The 17,544-nt window shown below is 40.2% G+C and overlaps 1 protein-coding gene across 1 annotated transcript in view; it reads left to right on the forward strand.

Annotated features, from left to right (window-relative positions):
- The window catches only part of LOC106891668 (fibrocystin-like), a gene marked incomplete at its 3' end in the record, with an annotated part of 118,113 nt that overhangs the window by 79,535 nt on the left and 21,034 nt on the right, over positions 1-17,544 (forward strand). Inside the window, exons 17-22 of the mRNA XM_014948378.1 lie at positions 1,169-1,363; positions 2,849-2,974; positions 5,451-5,584; positions 10,427-10,539; positions 11,938-12,037; positions 13,427-13,561. Of these exons, the coding sequence (XP_014803864.1) occupies positions 1,169-1,363; positions 2,849-2,974; positions 5,451-5,584; positions 10,427-10,539; positions 11,938-12,037; positions 13,427-13,561 (803 nt within the window). The remainder of the gene's footprint in view (positions 1-1,168; positions 1,364-2,848; positions 2,975-5,450; positions 5,585-10,426; positions 10,540-11,937; positions 12,038-13,426; positions 13,562-17,544) is intronic.

The raw sequence follows: 17,544 nt of genomic DNA on the forward strand, positions 1-17,544 counted from the left end.
TGTAAAATATTGAGACATTGTTTAGTGTTTAGGGATACCAAGAAAAAAAAAAAAAACAGGTGATGGTTTCTTGCAGTATTTAGTAACACTAGTGAAATGTATCGCAGTTCTATTTTAGTTTTACCTGTATGAAACGCCACAGAGTTTGACAGGTGGCTTCCAGATTTACACCAGCTGATGAGGAAGCAGAACTGGACACAGTGATTATAATTTGAGGAGAGTTAGGTTATCTGGCAACCCAGGTGTAAGTTTTCCTTTAAAAATAAAGTGCCTTGGGCTTTCAGACTGTGACACAAGACTTCATTTGATATCCCGCAGCCAACTGCTTATATTACTCATAGATTTATGGTCCATTTTCTGTGGAACTCATAAATATAGTCTCTGAAATGTGCTAACCGTTTGAGGTTTTTATTTGAGTTAAAGGATAGGAGGATTTCTCAGAGGAGTCACCAGAAGATGAGTGGGCAGTGTTGTTTGTGGTTAATTTACCTTCTTTTAAAGAAAATTGAGCATTACTGAGCATAAGCAGGCAGTGCTGGAATTTTAAATCGCCTCTGCACATCCACTGATCAAGCCGAAAGTCACATATTTGTAGCCTGAATCCCTTCATATCAAAATATCCCAAGCACAGACCTGGGGAAGGATGTCTTTCAGGAATGCCTGTGCCTTCCCCAGCCCTATGATTTATTTCCTTGTCTTCAGACTGTGGGTAGTAACAGTTCCTCACCCATCTGCAGGGACAGTGGGGAGAGCAAGAGTTTTAAATAAATTTGAAAATGTTCTCATTTCAGTTTAGCCGTGCCCAATCACCTTTTCACGAGCCTCACCCAAGGTAAATCAATGTCAAATCCATCTTCCTCATGCATAGGACTATTTAAAATTGAACACAAGGAACTTTCCAAGGCATAAAACTGCCACGGCTTCCTGCTGGTTTTAATATATATTCCTTTAAAAATGTCCAGACTCTTAGGGAAGGCCCCATGAGAGTATTTAGAGGGAGTATCAAGTGTGCTTGCCTGTGGCTATTTGTCTCTGGGCCCATGTTTCAGATCACTGCTGGAGATGGAGTCAATGTGATGGGTCTCATGATGTTGCTTGGGACACTCTGCACATCCCGTGGTCACCATGGAGAAGTAGCACTGACAGGTCCCACCGGGTTATATTCTAGGTGGCTCCAGATGTCTGTACAAGCGAAGTGAGAGGCAGCTGGGGTCCCGGGACCTGGGGGCCATCGTGGTTGTGGAGGCCTTCCATGGAGAGGCGAGTCAGCTCCAGGTAGAGGGGGTCCAGTTCCGCCATGTGGGCCAAGCATTTCGGCAGCTCTGCAGCGCTCTGACTGTTGCTGGCAATGCAAGGATGTCAGGTGAGACCACTACACAGAAGATGAACCCCAGTGATCTCAAAAGTTCACCTTTTCCTGTTCGAAGCTGGGGTGGATGTCCTCAAAACCTGCTCAGCTCTCGAGTCAGTTGACAAACTGGATTGGTAAAAGTGAGAAAACGGAATCACAGAATCACAGAAACCTCACCTGTGATCTAAGAAAACCTCACCTGTGATATAAGCCCAGGTGAAACTTGATGGAGTACTTTAAGTTGCTTTAGTTCCTTTGTGTCTCTGGACAGCTTCTTCCTAAAATAATATTTCATTTCTATGCCACACCTCCAAGTTGATGTGCTACATCTAGCTCTGGAAATGAAAGGACTAATATACCATGAGGGAACCCAGAGGAAGCTCAGGGCTGTGTGGTAGCATAGGCCAGAATTTAATTCTAATAATAAATAATAAAGCTGAAGGTTAAGGAACATATTAAGTTCTTTTGACTTTGTCACTGACAAATTCTTTTGACTTTGTCACCTCTGTGGAAGTAGCAATGAGGGCTCTGAAGACTAGTGGTGGTAAGATCAAGTTAGGTGGGCTGAGGATCTAAGCTTTCTGGTGGCGGAAGGCAGCACTGGTTATGATCCCAGAGTACAGTGGACAGGTCAACATGCCTGGATAGACAAGTCCTCATTGTCCTCACTGCACTTCTGATACATTCCTCCTCTCCTTCAATCCCACTTCAACCATCCAACTGCCTGAGATCTTCGCTCTTGGGATCCTACCCTGTCTTCTCACTGGATCTCCTCCTCCTTTCTCACGATAGTAGATCACTTACTTTCACCTATTTCTACACTCATGGCCCTTCTTCTTTACTATGGCCATGTCAGCAATGCCTGCCTGTTGGCAAAGATCTGCCAAATGAGTAAGGGTGGGCAGCTGCAATCAAGCAATTTCACAGGAGCCAAAAAGATTAATTGCTCAACATCAAAGCATGAGGAGCTAATATAAAACTGGACCCATTAGCATGAGTCCAGTAGAGGGCCATGGAGATGATCAGAGGACTGGAGCACCTCTACTGTGAGGACATACTGAGAGAGTTGCGGTTGTTCAGCCTGGAGAAGGCTCCGGGGACACCTTATACCAGCCTTCCAGTACCTAAAGGGGGCCTACAGGGGCTCTTGATCAGCGAGTGGAGTATTAGGGTGAAGGATAATGGTTTTCAACTGCAAGAGGGGAAATTTAGATAAGATATTAAGAAGAAATTCTTTGGTGTGAGGGGGGTGAGAGCCTGGCCCAGGTTGCCCAGAGAAGCTGTGGCTGCCCCATCCCTGGAGGGGTTCAAGGCCAGGTTGGATGGGGCTTTGAGCAATCTGGTCTAGTGGGAGGTGTCCCTGCCCATGGCAGGGGGTTAGAAGTAGATGACCTTTAAGGTGATCCTTCCAACCTGAACCGTTTTATGATTCTATGACTCTCCCAACCTTCAAGCTGCAGTGTGCTTTTTGTGCTCACAGTACTCATTTCTTTCCAGGCTCCTACATACGAGGTTGCTGTGTTTTGGACTCCTTTTGCCAAGGACTCCATCTGACCGGGATCTCAAACCTCAGCGTGGACAGTAATGTTTTCTACAACATTTCAGGTCATGGGCTTCTGCTGGGTAAGTGAAGCAGGAAAATAACTATCCTAGATTTAACAACAACATGTGTTGCTTACCATTTGCATGAAAATGTCTTTGGAGAAAAGAATGGCAGATCCTTTACTGCACCCTGAGAAACTTTAATCACATCTTCCACATTCTCTGGTATCAGTCAATCTGGAGTAAAGCTCCCACAATTCCACATGCAACTCCTAGAGCTATTTCCATTTGACCATACACTCCCTGTTTTTTCAGGTCAGTCTTCATTTGATCTGAATCCTTGGTTTTTTTCAGTGTACATGTGGAAGGAGATATTTTTTTTAAGGGATTGATTTATCTGTCTTTGGAAGAGCACCATTATGCAATATTTAAGACCCTGCTTCGGTGAGGCATTTAAGAGTATACTTACCTTTAACTTCAGTCATTTGACATTGAAGATAATGGAGTGAAAGCATATGTTAAAAGTTAAGCAGAGGATTTAACACTTAAATAAATTGGAGCTTGGAGCAACAAAAATGTTAAACAACAAAATATTTCTCCTAGCTAACCATCAGGAGACTGACTTGCAGCATCTTCTGCTGGGATCTCATGTTGCCTGAATACCTAAAGATACAGCTCGATTTTTGTTTTCCATCGGAGATGGGATAACAATGACCAATTTTAATATAAACAGAGGAGGGGGGACAAGCCTTCAGTCCTGATCCTGCAGTTCCACACACGGAACGAGTCCCTGTGCTAGGTCCTTTATATAAACACAGTGAGAAATTGTAGATGTCGATTTAAACAGAGGAGACCTATAAAAAGGAGAGTGATTGTACGCATCTTGCAGACAGAGAGAGCTGGCTCAGAGCGATGCAACGACTTGCCCAAGGTGATGCACAGAGTCCTTGTGCCTGTGGGGAAGCAGAACAAGATCTCCAAGCTGCCAGCATGCCTTGGCTCACTCGTGCTGGGACATATGTCAAAGGACTCTGGGCTAAGCTGCACGTTTCCACTGAAGCCTCAGCCTGAATACACCTTATCCCCAAGATGTCTTTAATGGCTTCACTGTCAGCAGCTCCAGAGGGTCTGATGGATGAATTTATATATCATTTTGTTGCCTGTGAAGGAATATTTATTATAGCTGGCTATTTGCAGCTCCAGAATTGGACTCCCTCAGTGATCTCATCTAAAACCCTTATTTTCAGGGGGTTTGCAAGACAGTCATAAAAAGTCGCTTTGGGCTTAAAATTAATTGACACACCAGGTCTCAGCTTAGAAACCAAGTCCTTTTATGCCACCTCAAAAACCTATACAGCTGTCAAAAGGACTGCTTTAGGACTCCATTCATGCTCTGATGGTGGCATTGTTTGTAGTAAATACAGCCTGGAAAGGAAATATTTCAAAATGGATCCTGCTCCAAAAATGTAGAAAGACTCAAAAGACTGAGAGGAAGGCTAAAAATAATTACTGCCATCCCCAAACCGAAGGACAAAAGTTTTCTCTGTGGAATGACTTCCATTTGGGGTAATAATGGTTGGGGAAGGGATCTGTATTTGGAATAGAACTTGACCAGGTATAGTTGAAAATAAATGTTTCAGTTTGAGAAATAAAACTAAATAGATTTTATTTTCTCCTGATGTGGTCCAAACTGAGATGATCTACTTTGTGTTCTGCTTCCAAAACACCAAAGAGGGGGACATATGCAGATGTATTCTTATTTGGATTTGACTTGTATGGGACTGTCCACTTTTTTGCTGTTGGGTGGCACTTTTCTTTGTGATGTAGTTTAAAAAGATATTTATTCTTTTTTTGGCCTTCCTACTTCAATACTGTTACTAGATCTGGGGCACCCCACGACTCTGAGTTGTGTGATCAATTGATTGACTGATTTTTCCTTTTTCTTCTCATACTCCATTGCTTAGAGGGGCAAACCCCCCACTTTTCTGCAGAGTTGCATCAGGTGCTTTTAAGTCTATTTAGAAATTTTCTTACATGTAAGTAGGGCAGTGGATGGAGACACAGGAGATAGACAGGACTTTGAATCCTAGTAGTGCCAGAAGCATGCCTGGGTGTGCATAGGTGAGCCACTTCCCCACTCTGAATCTCTCTTTTTCTGACTGTAAATGTGCTTTATAATATTCCCTTTATTCATTTTCTCTGTAAACTTCTGGTACAGTATAGCTCGTGTTATACCTAGTACAGGGTGTTGTGTGTATTGAATTGTAGAATCATGGTCTCTGTTGCCTCCTTGTAGAGTATTCCTTTCCCTGATTGCTCTTATCTTATTAGAGTATAAGGTCTTTGTCAGCCTTTTGTCATATGTGGTCAGATCTTGGTAGCAAACAGGCAGGGCAAGACCCAGCAAGTTCTGTGATTTGCATGACAGAGGGTTTCCAGCTACATTTACATTTGTGTTTCTTTTTCTTTTTAAATTTTATTCCTTTTTCCTTTCTTTTAATCTTTTCTTTTTTCTTTTTCCTCTTTCCTTTTTTTTTTTTTTTTTTTTTTTTTAAAGGGGAGGGACTGGAAGAGGGGAACAAAGTCACTAACAACATAGTGATTGGCCTTTCTGGAACAGACAGTTTATCCAACATTGAGACATTGTCACCAGCAGGGATCTACGTCAGGGCTCCTGCCAACCACATCAAGGTAAGCAGTTCACGTATAAAATGTAACATTTCCTTTCTAATCAAAGATAACAAAAAGATATGGAGCTTCATTTATCTGGGAGATCATGTACACAAGATTTGCTTCTTGGCTGAGCTGTCAGAAACTGTACTCATGCTGGGATATTAAAACAAGCTCATATTCAAAATAAATTATATTCATGGGCAAATTTATTGTTACCGAAAACTTTACTGCACTTGAGTGGGATGAAATATTGAAATGAGATTCTTCATCCTGTCATACTTTAAAAAGTTGTTTTATTTTCTAATACCTGTGGATTCATAAAAATAAAAAAAATAGGCTCAGCTTCTCTAGAATGTTTTCCCATTTTTGTCGTTACAAAAAAAAAGTCTCAATTTTAATGGGCTGGTGAATAACACACTAAAATTCAGCAATACCAAATGCATCTCTTTCTGGATTTAAAAGGACAACTTACATACAGTCCAAGATTTGCATTCCAGGGTGAAAAGGAGAATGATTTCCTCACCCTATGAAAATGACATTGATTTTAAAAGAAAACAATCTTCTTATTCTAAATAGTGATAAAATGCTGAACTCCTAAAAAGCTAACAGACTGACAACCCTTACATCAAAAACTTGAGCTCAGTAAAAACCTTTATATTAACTAATTCTCTGGTGCTTTCTTTTAGTTCATACATTTTTTGTCTTATTCAAGTCACTTTTCAGAATAAAAAGTCCCTTTTTAAAGCTTTGTGGAAAAAAAAAGTTCCAGTGATTTCAAAGCACTTTTTCTTTCCCAACTATTTTAAATCTGAAATTTCATTGACACTGACCTTTCTTACCACAGTTTCAGTTGTGATAAATGCACATTTTCATAAAAAAACTATTCTGTTTTTGACCTGTTCTATTGCTAACCCACAGAAACCAAACCAATTATTAAGTGTAAGTGAAGACCTAATCGCCCCCTGGGCTTCTGTTCCAAGAGGAAAGAATTGCACCTAAATTTGAAGGTGAAAAAGAGACCAACACATTCCCTATGTTAGTATGAAGACAACAGTGCTTAGAAAGAAGGAGAGGACTTTTCTGCAATTCCCTCAAGGGCATATTTATCATTTGTAAGACCATCAAAAAAAATACGCTTAAAACATACAACAACTAAGGCAGAATCACATGAATTTCAGCTCCACTAAACACAGTGTTTTGTACTATCATGCACTGACTTACCCTGGAGCTGTCTGCTCCATCGCCAGTGGCTCAGCTTTTGAAAAGGTTTGCTGCAATTATCTCTACGGGTATGTGTGAACTGACTCTGGTTGGTTTTCAGCACATTTGTTTAGCTCTCTTGGTTGACATGTCTTCATCGATGTGCCCAAAGCTGCGTCTGCGGCTGTGTACCCGAACATGGGGGTTAAGTCTGCTCTCCAGAGATGTGCTACTCAAGGCAGAATAGCAGATGGCCCTTGAAGGGTTGCTGATAAAATTGTTGTCAGTCCCTTGGAGCGGGCTATTTGAGGCGTTGCAGCAGCAAAAGGAAAATATGAAGAAGTTGCCTCGCTTAAAATTGTTATTAGCTGCACTTACTGTTCTGCAATACCAAGCAGTGCTCAGCAGAAGATGTGAAAGGACAAGGATATTTTCTACATGAAAAAAATAACATATTTTCTAAGCAAAACACCTGTGTCTTGTGAACTTTTTGTTAGTACAATAGTTATGACGAAATGCAAGGGATGTTGGTCCAGCACCAGCATTGTGTTGCTACAGTTTCAGCGCCTTTTATCTGATCAAGTTGCTCAAGAAGTGTATATTGCTTTGTCGGTATTTTAAATCTTAATTTAATAGGGAGATTTGAAGAGTGTAAAGTGAAAAACTCATCATCCCACTGCCTGGTTTCCAGGCCATGACATGGAATAAAAATTTCCCCCTCTAGGTTTTAATGTTAGGTCCTTGTAAGTTTTTCTCTTTGTTCATAGTTTTCAAATTGTCATTGTTCAATTACTGGTTTTAAACTTACAGGCTGCAATCTTCAAGGCAAGGATTGCTGCTAAATTAGACAGAGAGCTCTAGGTCTAAACTGTGTTACATCTTATGTGCATGATGGGTTAAGCTTTCCACAGTGAGTCCTGCATTAACATTTTCATAACTGCTCAATTTACTTGGGAGCCGAAATTTGCATTGGTGACTGAAGAGCTTAAATTTCCTGGAAAATCAGTGGTTTCCTAAATGGTGTTGAAATTGGGGCAGAGCAGTTACTCAAATCTGAGCCTACAAAGACCCTTGGAGACCCAGTTCCCACTGGTTTCCATTTGACTTAAGCTTTTAAGTGCATTTGTGAATCAAGGTGTTAGGTGAAATTTTATACTTGTACAGTATGAGTGCAAAATGATTATTACAAGGTTAGGTTGTGGTGTTAAATAAAGTTGGAAGCTCTGGTCATTACTTCTTAGTGTTGTAAGACAGTTTCACTAGCAGGCTGGTTTCTTGCCTTTTAAGTGCTATGAACATGAGGAACTGAAGATGCTCCTCTTTGATACTGGCTTTTTTATCTTCTCTTGGTTTTCTTGGTCCCATGGATCTTGGACCTTTTATAGTAATTTCCTATTCATAAAAATTAAATGCCCTTAAATCCCAGAGCCAGCATGCAGTGCTCATGCACAACAACATACAGCCTGGATTTAAGAAATTCAACAAGCATCCTCCCTTTCCTTGCTTGTCATGATGTTGGGGACTGGGAAACAGCTTAATGAATGAACAGGGAGGAGATCAATCCATGTTTCCTTATGAGAGGAGTGACAGATGGTCACTGTGCTGTTGATAAATGAATTTATTTCCCAATATTACCCAACCCAGCCATTGTCTGAGGTACCAAAGAGGTGAGGCTGCATCCATTTGGCATCAATTGTTTCCCACCATTTCATCCCTAGTGAGATCTTTTCTAAAGCTTTCTGCAAGGTGAGCACATATTGAAGCAAGCCCACTGGGGTTGCATCCTGCCAGGTTCTGAAAACTGGGGGAGCGGTGCTGGGCCCATTCTGCAGAGCTTTAATGTCATCTTTAAGGTCATGAGTTTGAGTCCTGGCCATCTAAAAGAAATTCATGAAATATTTACATTAGCAGTGTTGTACGGTTAAGAGACACTTAAAACGTCAACCACTTTATTTTACTGACTTGCAGAGCATACCTCCAGGTATTTGGCATGCTCAGGGAGATAATTTCTCTCTGGAATTTTGGTTGCATGGACATTCGTAATATACTGACTTCCACAAAGAATTGATTTCCACACAAAATTCCCTGCTTGCCTAAAACCCCTGCCCTCCAGCCACTCGCTGGCTGAATAAATATGCAGGTTTTTTTCCTTATGAATCATCTGTAGAACGCACGATTGGAGTCGCAAGTAAAAGACCCTGGAAATAATGTGACTGGACTGCAGAAGCATTTTGTTAAAGGAAAATGGTCTGTGGCTACACTTTCAGGTAAAAGCAGCAGTTTTACCAGGGGATGGAGTCTGGGGTATTGATACTTCTTTGTTGCTTGACAGGTGTCAGAGATCACAACCACAGGGAATACACTTGGATGGGTCAGAAGAAAGTAATTGGTATATGGAGGCTTTCACCTCTAGGTCACCAGGCTTGGCTTTGATTTGGACCATCAGGGACCAGAAAGTCATTAGTGTTTTAACACTGTCCGGTGACCTATGAATGGTAGTGGTGGGTGTCAGTCAGTCCCTGTCTTAGAGAACAAGCTCTTATAGCTCATCTCAGACTGCCCTTAAAGAACTAGATACCTCCAGATAGCAATTATATAATGATAGACCAGATGAATTGCCCTCTGGACATGCCTATGCCTTATTTTTTCCTGGGAAGGGAGCCTAGGTTTACTAGCCTGGACTTCAGCATCAATTTTTCACACATCTAAGGTAGATGAGAAGGATCATGGCCAGATGTGCACATGAAAACATGGTATGGACACCATGCAAAACCATCTCAGTTTGGCTGCTGTCTAAATAAGCAGGTAAGAACAAGTTTTTCCCCAGACTGGGAAAGCTCCTAACCCACTGACCACCACCCACATAACCCGCTTGCTACAGACTGTATAAGTACCTAATTTCAAGACCAGGCTGATATTACTTTCACTTTTTTTTCCACCACTTGCAATAACAACTGTTGGACTTGATGGTCTTAAAGGTCTATTCCAACCAAAATGATTCTATAATTCATTAAGCTGTATTAAATGATATAACTTACAACACATCTTCCCATGGTTATTTACTTACCCTGTCAAAAAGAATCCAAAATAAGTGATTCGCCACAAGTCTGAGTAAGTTTTGTGGTTCAGCCACTGACATACCCTGAAGATGTAGTTCTCTGCTTTCTCTTGACTTTTAGGGGTCTCACATTTCCGGACCAATGTTGCTTCCTTCTGCTGTATTTGCTTTGGGAGGTATGAGGAATATACAGACTGAGAAGTAAATCAATACACTGAGTAGTCTGTGATTTACCTTTCTTTCGTGACATGGCCTTCTTACTTAGAAAGGATTTTGTAGGGTTAAGAAGTTTTCCACATGTTTACCTACTTTCTGAAGAATTATGGGAGTACCATTTTTCTGTCATTTATTTCTATTGCTTAGCCAGCCCTTGTTGCCTGGCTTGAGAACAGGGTTTGTTTTAAGAGTGGTCCAAGGACAGAGCAAAAACAGGATGAAATTGAGGACACAGAACAAGGAACCAGCTTCTGCCAGTCAGGCTTACCAGAATTTGAATGGACCTCAGCTGAGATTTTCATTTGTGTTTTTCTTAAGTTTATTTTAATTTCCAGAAAATTCTGGTAACCTTTTTTTTTTTCACAGTCACATATGCTTCTCTGCAGGGTAACACAGTGTGTGCTGCTGGGTATGGCTATTTCTTTCATCTCTCCCCTGAGGGACCATCCAAAATGCCTCTCCTGTCCTTCAGCGAGAACGTAGCTCATTCCTGCACAAGGTACTTGGGGATCTTTGGGTACTTTTTGGTACTTGGGTACTTTTTTGGTTCAAGAGATTTGCTGTCAGTGCACGGTAGTGCTAACTATGATTGCAGTGGTGAGCAGAAAAGGCTTTGCCCCTCCTTTCAGGATTTTTTTTCCCAATTTTCACCCTCTTAGGGCTTCCTCTCTTTAAGCAGAGTTCTCCACAGCAGAGCTGAATCAGTGTTTGACAGCGATGTGGTTGGGATTGTTTTTCAGAGCCTGATCATGAATTGTTTCCTTATTAGTTTCAATACAGTCCCTTTTTTGTTTGCAAGCCTGATTTGTGAACTTACAGCATTTCCAGTGCTGTTAACAAGCTCGTCCAATTTACCCCCTTGTTTAAACGATCCTGATGTAGTTTAAGGTGCCACATTTAACACATTTCCTCATCAACCATTTAACAGCAAAGCACTGAAGTGTGCGCTCATGTGTTAAATTTAAAGCTCATTTTTAAAGCGTACCAGACGTTTTTAGCAGAAGAGGGTGACGTGTAGAAGAACAGATACACAATTTCTTTCTTGCACTCCTTTAACACCTCCTGTAGGCCACCATTAGAGACATGATACCAGCTAGGACAACCTGGAGTGGCATTTCTGACCTCCAGATGCTTTATAGCATGCTCCATAGCAGCATGAACATTCAAATATTAGAGTTTGGCCTCTAATTAGGTAGATTGAAGTAGAGACTAAGCACTTCGTAGTCCAACAGGATAAAAGGTGCTATACATGTGTCAGACATTACACAGAACATCCAGGAACTTCACCAGAGCTTTTTCCTGTACTTCCGTAAGACAGAGGCGATAGTAAAAAATGACATTGTGCTAAAAGTCAATGGAAAAAATTCACCTGAATGTTGAGGAAATCTGGGTATTAATCTGGATTTAAAATCTCTGAGAAGGTGAAACCAAGGACTGCATTCAGGACATTTGTGTGTTGTACATTTGTGTTGTGGACCAGGACAATTTGAAACATAATCCAAGCTGGCTGAATCCAGGATCTAGAAGATCCTTATCAGATTCATGTTGGGCTCATCTGAAACTGACAATGTTTGAAAGCTCCTGAGCATGGTGAGGGTTTTCTGCAGTGAGTACCTGCCAGTGGTGCTGTACAGTGGTTGTAAACCCTGGTGCAGGTAATTCTGAAAATGTTTGAAAAAAAGAAGTTTTAAATATGCTCTCTGGCATGACCAGGTGTCTAAAAAAATATATTTGCTGTCCACTGATTTTTTATTTTGTATTAAATTATCGATAAAGTTTCACGCAGAGAACTGTTATGGATATAAGATTTTAGATATCAACATGATGAAAAGGAAAATCAGCCCCTGAATTCATGCACTGTGAAGAAACAGTCTCCTTTGCTTTCTTTCCTAAACAGGTACGGGCTGCTGGTGTACCCGGAATATTTGCCAAAGAGCCCAAACAGACCTGTGCAGTTCAACAACTTCACAGCTTGGAGCAACCAAGGTGGAGCACAGGTACCTTTGTTCTGACCATCCTCTGTGATGCTGCCATGGTTTAACCCCAGTAGGCAACCAGGACCACACAGCTGTTCACTCACTCCCCACGCCTCCGTAGGATAGGGAGAAGAGGCAGAAAAAAGAGAAGAAAAATTAATAAGTTGAGATAAAGACAGTTTAATAGAACAGCAACAGAAGAGAAAAATAATAAAGGTAAAAGAATGTGCAAAATAAAGTGATCATAGAATCATAGAGTAGAATCATAGACTGGTTTGGGTTGGAAGAGACCTTAAAGATCATCTAATCCAACCCCCTGCCATAAGCAGGGACATCTTCAACTAGATCAGGTTGCTCAGACCCCAGTCCAACCTGATCTGGAATGTTTCCAGGGACGGGTCATCAAACACCTCTCTGGGCAACTTGGGCCAGTGTTTCACCACCCTCAATGTAAAAAAATTCTTCTTTATATCTGATCTAAATCTTCCCTCTTTTACTCTAAAGTGTTAATGGTCTCAGTGGGAATTTTTTCATCCTTGTTAAAGATGTTCACTTCTTACTTTTTTTGTTTCTTTGAATTTGTCTAGCTTCACTTTCCAGATATTGTAGCTCCCTATTACTTAATCTGATTTAAAACCCACACCACCCTTTATTACCTGATACTTTCTGCCCACACTGGTGTGCAGCAGCTGTGATGCTCTAAACCTCCCATCTGATAACCTGGACAGACCATATGTGTTTTTCTGTAGGTGTGTTTTCTAGTCCAACCCATCCTATGGCTCTTCCTTTGAAGCTGTCCAATATTTCAGCTTATTTTTTCAGACCGGTGCATTCTCTTTCTGGAAAAGCTTATTTGTATGAAAAGAAATAAAACAAAAGGTTGCTTTGCAGCTTTGTTTTTGTGGTTTTCTCTGCCTACCTTGGAATTTCTATGTATGTTACTGACCTAGCATACATTAATAACTAAGTTTATTCTGCCTCTTTCCATGGGCTCCCTCTAGGAACAGTCTTCTTGCTGTTAGGTGACTGTAAGCAACACCTCTGGTTATTTTCAGTGTAGAATCTTTCTGCTACAAACATTAATTTCTTTACCCTAATTCTTTCCAATTGAAACCCCCCAATTGTAGAGCACTTTTACCCTATCTATGGCTATTATCAGTTCTGATTTCCCTGCATACTGTACTTTTTATTTTAACATGAACATAAGTTAACAGAATGCAAAGGTTGTTGTATTATTAATTGAAAGCAGAAATTAGATATTAGGGGGAGTTTCTCAAATACGAAATATACATTCAACTCTTCTATGTGTTTTTTCACATTTACTTTCTATTGTGTTGTAAGGAAAGCAGAGTTATAAGTCAATCTTTTAATTATTATTGATTATTATTCCTCTATTATGCTTTCATATAGATTTTTAGAAGCAGCAACCTTGAAATCCAACATTTCTGGATTTATGCTTGCAAAGATTTTGGCATTGATATCGTAGAAAGCCTGGGAAACACTTCTGTGTCTGATAGCGTTTTAATTGGACACACTGGGCAACAGGTAAGAACTGCAGGAATTATTTCAATGTCTCCAGTCACACAGCTACCCTTCAAATTGGAATTTGGGGAAATAAAAAAGTAACCTAAAGAACAGCCTCTGCTTCGTGGCAGCTTGGGTAAAGCTTGGATTTTAAATGGATTGTATGTAAAGACAAATGCAGCTTCAGGATGAAATTTGGACACTGATCTGTTTGTTTAGTCCTCTAGCTGTGTCCCGCTCCCTGGAAAAGTGATGCCTTCAGTAGCAACACCTACAAGGGACGTTAATTTGGTGGTAAAGTAGAGAAACCTGGAGTATCAGTACCACTTTCCCAGCCTGCTGGAACCAAGGATTTTGGTGCTTTTTCTGCTAGTAGGAGCAGAAAAGAAATAACATTTGATCAGCTGGATCCTGCATAATTTTTCCTGTCCTCCATTCATACCAGCTGGTGGTAGAGCTGAATAAACATCAGCTATTGAGAAACTGGAGATGGCACTCTGCAGGAAAATTCAGGATTTTTTCCAAACACATTTTTATTTCAGTATGGAAGTTTAGAAGAGATTTTTTTTTTTTTAATTTGAAACAAGCGATCTGATTTTTTCCCCATTTGAATTTGGAACTATTAAAAGATATTATATTATATTAATCTACATTTTTTATAAAACAACATTAAAAAATAAAACCAAAATCGCCTTTCTCTTCAATTTATGAGCTGAAGGATGGCAGTAAGATAAATGTTAATCTATTCCCTGCTTGTATTTTTTCCAAGATTGACATGGTCTCAGAAAAACATTAGAAATTTACAGAAACTAAATTTTTGAGAAATTAATAGTCTAATATAAATTCCTGTACACCTTTGCTATAATAAAAAGACTCCATTTAACAATACACAACTGGGTTTACTTTAGTGGTTTGAGAATATTGAAGAGGAACAACAGATTTGATTTCTATCCTGGTTAACACTTTGGTTTCCTTTGCTCTTTCATGGCATCATTGGTCCACCTGGAACACTGAATGTTACTTTTTAACTTCAGAATGAAAAATGCTGTTGAAATGTAACATTTTTATTTATGCAGTAAATATGATCTTTTGTTATTTCTTTTGGCAGCTGGACAAAGTCCTTTGGGTGCTACCAGGTTGTTAACAGATTAATAACATGGATAACAATGGAATTTTAGTTACAACTGGCCACAGCTGCTTGTTCATGATTTTGATGGCTTTTTTTTGCTTTGCTCAGTTTTCTATTGTTGTTTATGAAATTAATTTTCTCTCTGACTGGCAGAAAAATAGTTTTAAATGAGTTTTCTTTAGAAGCTCACAGAAAGAAATCTTGTAGTGGGTCTATTGAAAGTATGTAGCTCAGATATAAGCCTGGCCTCACCAGTCCAACCTTGCAGCATCCCAATGACACGATGAATTTCTCTTGGACACCAAAGGGTGGATGTCTTTGTTTTTGCTTTGCAGGATCCATGGAAGGACTCCAATGTTGTACTTGTTAAGAGATTTAGAGGCGCTCAGCTGTGCCTTGTTTCTTGCAGTACCCCAGGGGGGTGATTATCTTTGATTATCTCATGATAAGAGCCCCCTTGTCATAATTTACATCTTAATTTATGTAATTCTCCCTTTAATAATGATGTCTCTTTAATATCAATTAAAACTTTATGACATTAATTTAATGGGAACCTTGGATATTCCTCTCTGCTAGCCCTTCCAGTTTTTGAAGGAAATGCTTTAAAACAAGTTTGTTTTCTGGAAATATCAGGGCATTTGAAAACTGGGGCTTTGATCAATTAAAACATTAGTGGCAGGGCTAAATCAAGGACCAGCAAAAGCCAAGGGAAAGATTTTTATTAGCTTCCTACACATTCACCAAGTCTCTTCCATGCTTTCATAAAGCAACTCATTGCCCTTGTGGAGCCCTTAGAGGAAAAACATTTCTTCCTGAAAAAGCAGAAGACCCGAGACAGGTGACAGGAATTGTCATCTCACACCCTTCTTCTGTTTGTTATCTACTTAAAAAAATATAAACTAATTTAAAAAAAATATAAATGAGGATGGGATGGAAGAACAGGCAAGTGTAAGCAAAATATGGTAGTCTTTCTGAACAATTTGTTACCAGAAGCCAGGGATTTCTGCTTAACAGTGACTTTCAAGAAGATCGCCCAAGAACCAGGACCATCACCCCGGGTGTTTTGGCCTCAGAGTGAAAAAGGTGATGGATCTACTGAAGCATCAAAAGCATCACCTCTTCAAAGTGACAAACCATTTATAAAAGTCCGTTTCATTCTACATATTCATTTTAAGTTTCCACAGAGGGTGGATTTCTCAATTGATTCTCTACTAACACTTTTGAGAGTTGTTCCACAAAAGTGTTTATTGGCCTCAGAAACAGCATCAAGCATTCCTGCCAGCCATTTCCCCTCCAGGCTACCCACCAGCTCTGAGCACATCCTTCTTCCCAGCCTGTCTCCAAGACAAATTGGCAGAGAGATGTACACCTCCCCTGCATCATGGCCTACAGTCACCACAAAAATCTAGTTTGTCCATTGTGTTTCCCATCACTTTTGGTTTTTACTTTTCCTTTTCATGTCTTATGTTTTCTCCTGTCTCTCACTTATATACTTAACTTCTTGTTGTTCTGATGAACCCTGATGTCGACCTGAGCTTTGAAGAAAGCCTAGAATAAATGCTTCCCTCCACCCCCAATAATACACAAGGGCTTTGAGTCTCAGCAGTCAGGTTTTTCTTAGAACTTAAATTGGGATGATTAGCTTTGTGTAGTAGTGAAATTTCCTGTCTGCTGGACAAGATAAGGTGAAGTAAAAAGGACTGTAAACAAATGCTGTGCCTTCCAGGTGGATTTTTTCTTCTCAGGGAATGTGCAATTTCCTTTTCCTTCAAATGTCCAACCTTTACTAATACTCAAAAACTGGACAAAGCAAACAAGGCAGTCACTGCCCTGAATGTAGTACTGTCATGTACTGCAACTGGTAAATAAAACAGATGTTACTTGTCAGGATTTGAAAAGAAATAGCTTAGATCTGTCCTTCAAACAGCATACATTGCTCCACAACCATGGGCTTGAGTGCAACCACATCCTTGTGTCCCAGCTGCTGCATCCCCATTAGACTTGAAGACTCACATGGTGGAATGTTTCCCAGAGCTCTTCATTTTTTCATTGCAGGAGAGGACCTGTATGTCAGCAGGACTGAAAACACCCAAAAGATACCAGCTATTCATCTCCAACACATCTTTCAGGAACTTTGATGCGAACACTTGCGCAGCGATCAGGACTTGTTCTGGTTGTCACCAAGGGCAGGGTGAGTGTGATTTATGCTTATTTACACAGTCCCTGGCTTCCTCCCATTTCAGATTCAGCTGTTTAGAAGTTCATATTGTCTCACTGACAACCAATGATAGATATTTCAGCTGAATCCCACAAAAAGCTCTGTATAATGATGAAGAGTACTGGCTGCCCAGTTTTGCTTCTATAATCTTGTCACTGTGTTTGCTATAGATGAACTATCAAGAGGTAGGTTTTGAGGTACTTGCATACCTGCTCTCCTTAGGTTTCACTGCACCAAATAGTTCATCACTTAGTTGAAGCCACCTACCACACGTATTTTTAAGATGAAGGTAGCCTAATTTTTGCACTGATTTCATTTTCTCACAGGAAGGGGTTTTTATGCACTGTCTTGTTACTGCTTCTTCGTTTTGGGAGGTAGAATTTCAAGAGCGATGGTTTCTTTAATAGCTATGACACAACCTTGCAGAATTTCACCAAGCTCCTACCTCAGGCCAGCCTAAACCTTAGGTGAATTTGCCTAAGATAATGTGTAAACTAAGCATCCTTTTGAGCTTTGAAGAGGCACCCAAAGGCTCTTTGATAAATGTTCCAACTGCAATTACCTCTTAAATATATTTATATATAAACGCATACTGCCCTACAATAACATAACAGAGAAAAAGACTTCAGGAGGTGAGATCAAAGAAAAGGGGAATAG

Source organism: Calidris pugnax, unplaced genomic scaffold, assembly GCF_001431845.1.
Source record: "Calidris pugnax isolate Ruff unplaced genomic scaffold, ASM143184v1 scaffold140, whole genome shotgun sequence".
Taxonomy (NCBI): Eukaryota; Metazoa; Chordata; class Aves; order Charadriiformes; family Scolopacidae; genus Calidris; species Calidris pugnax.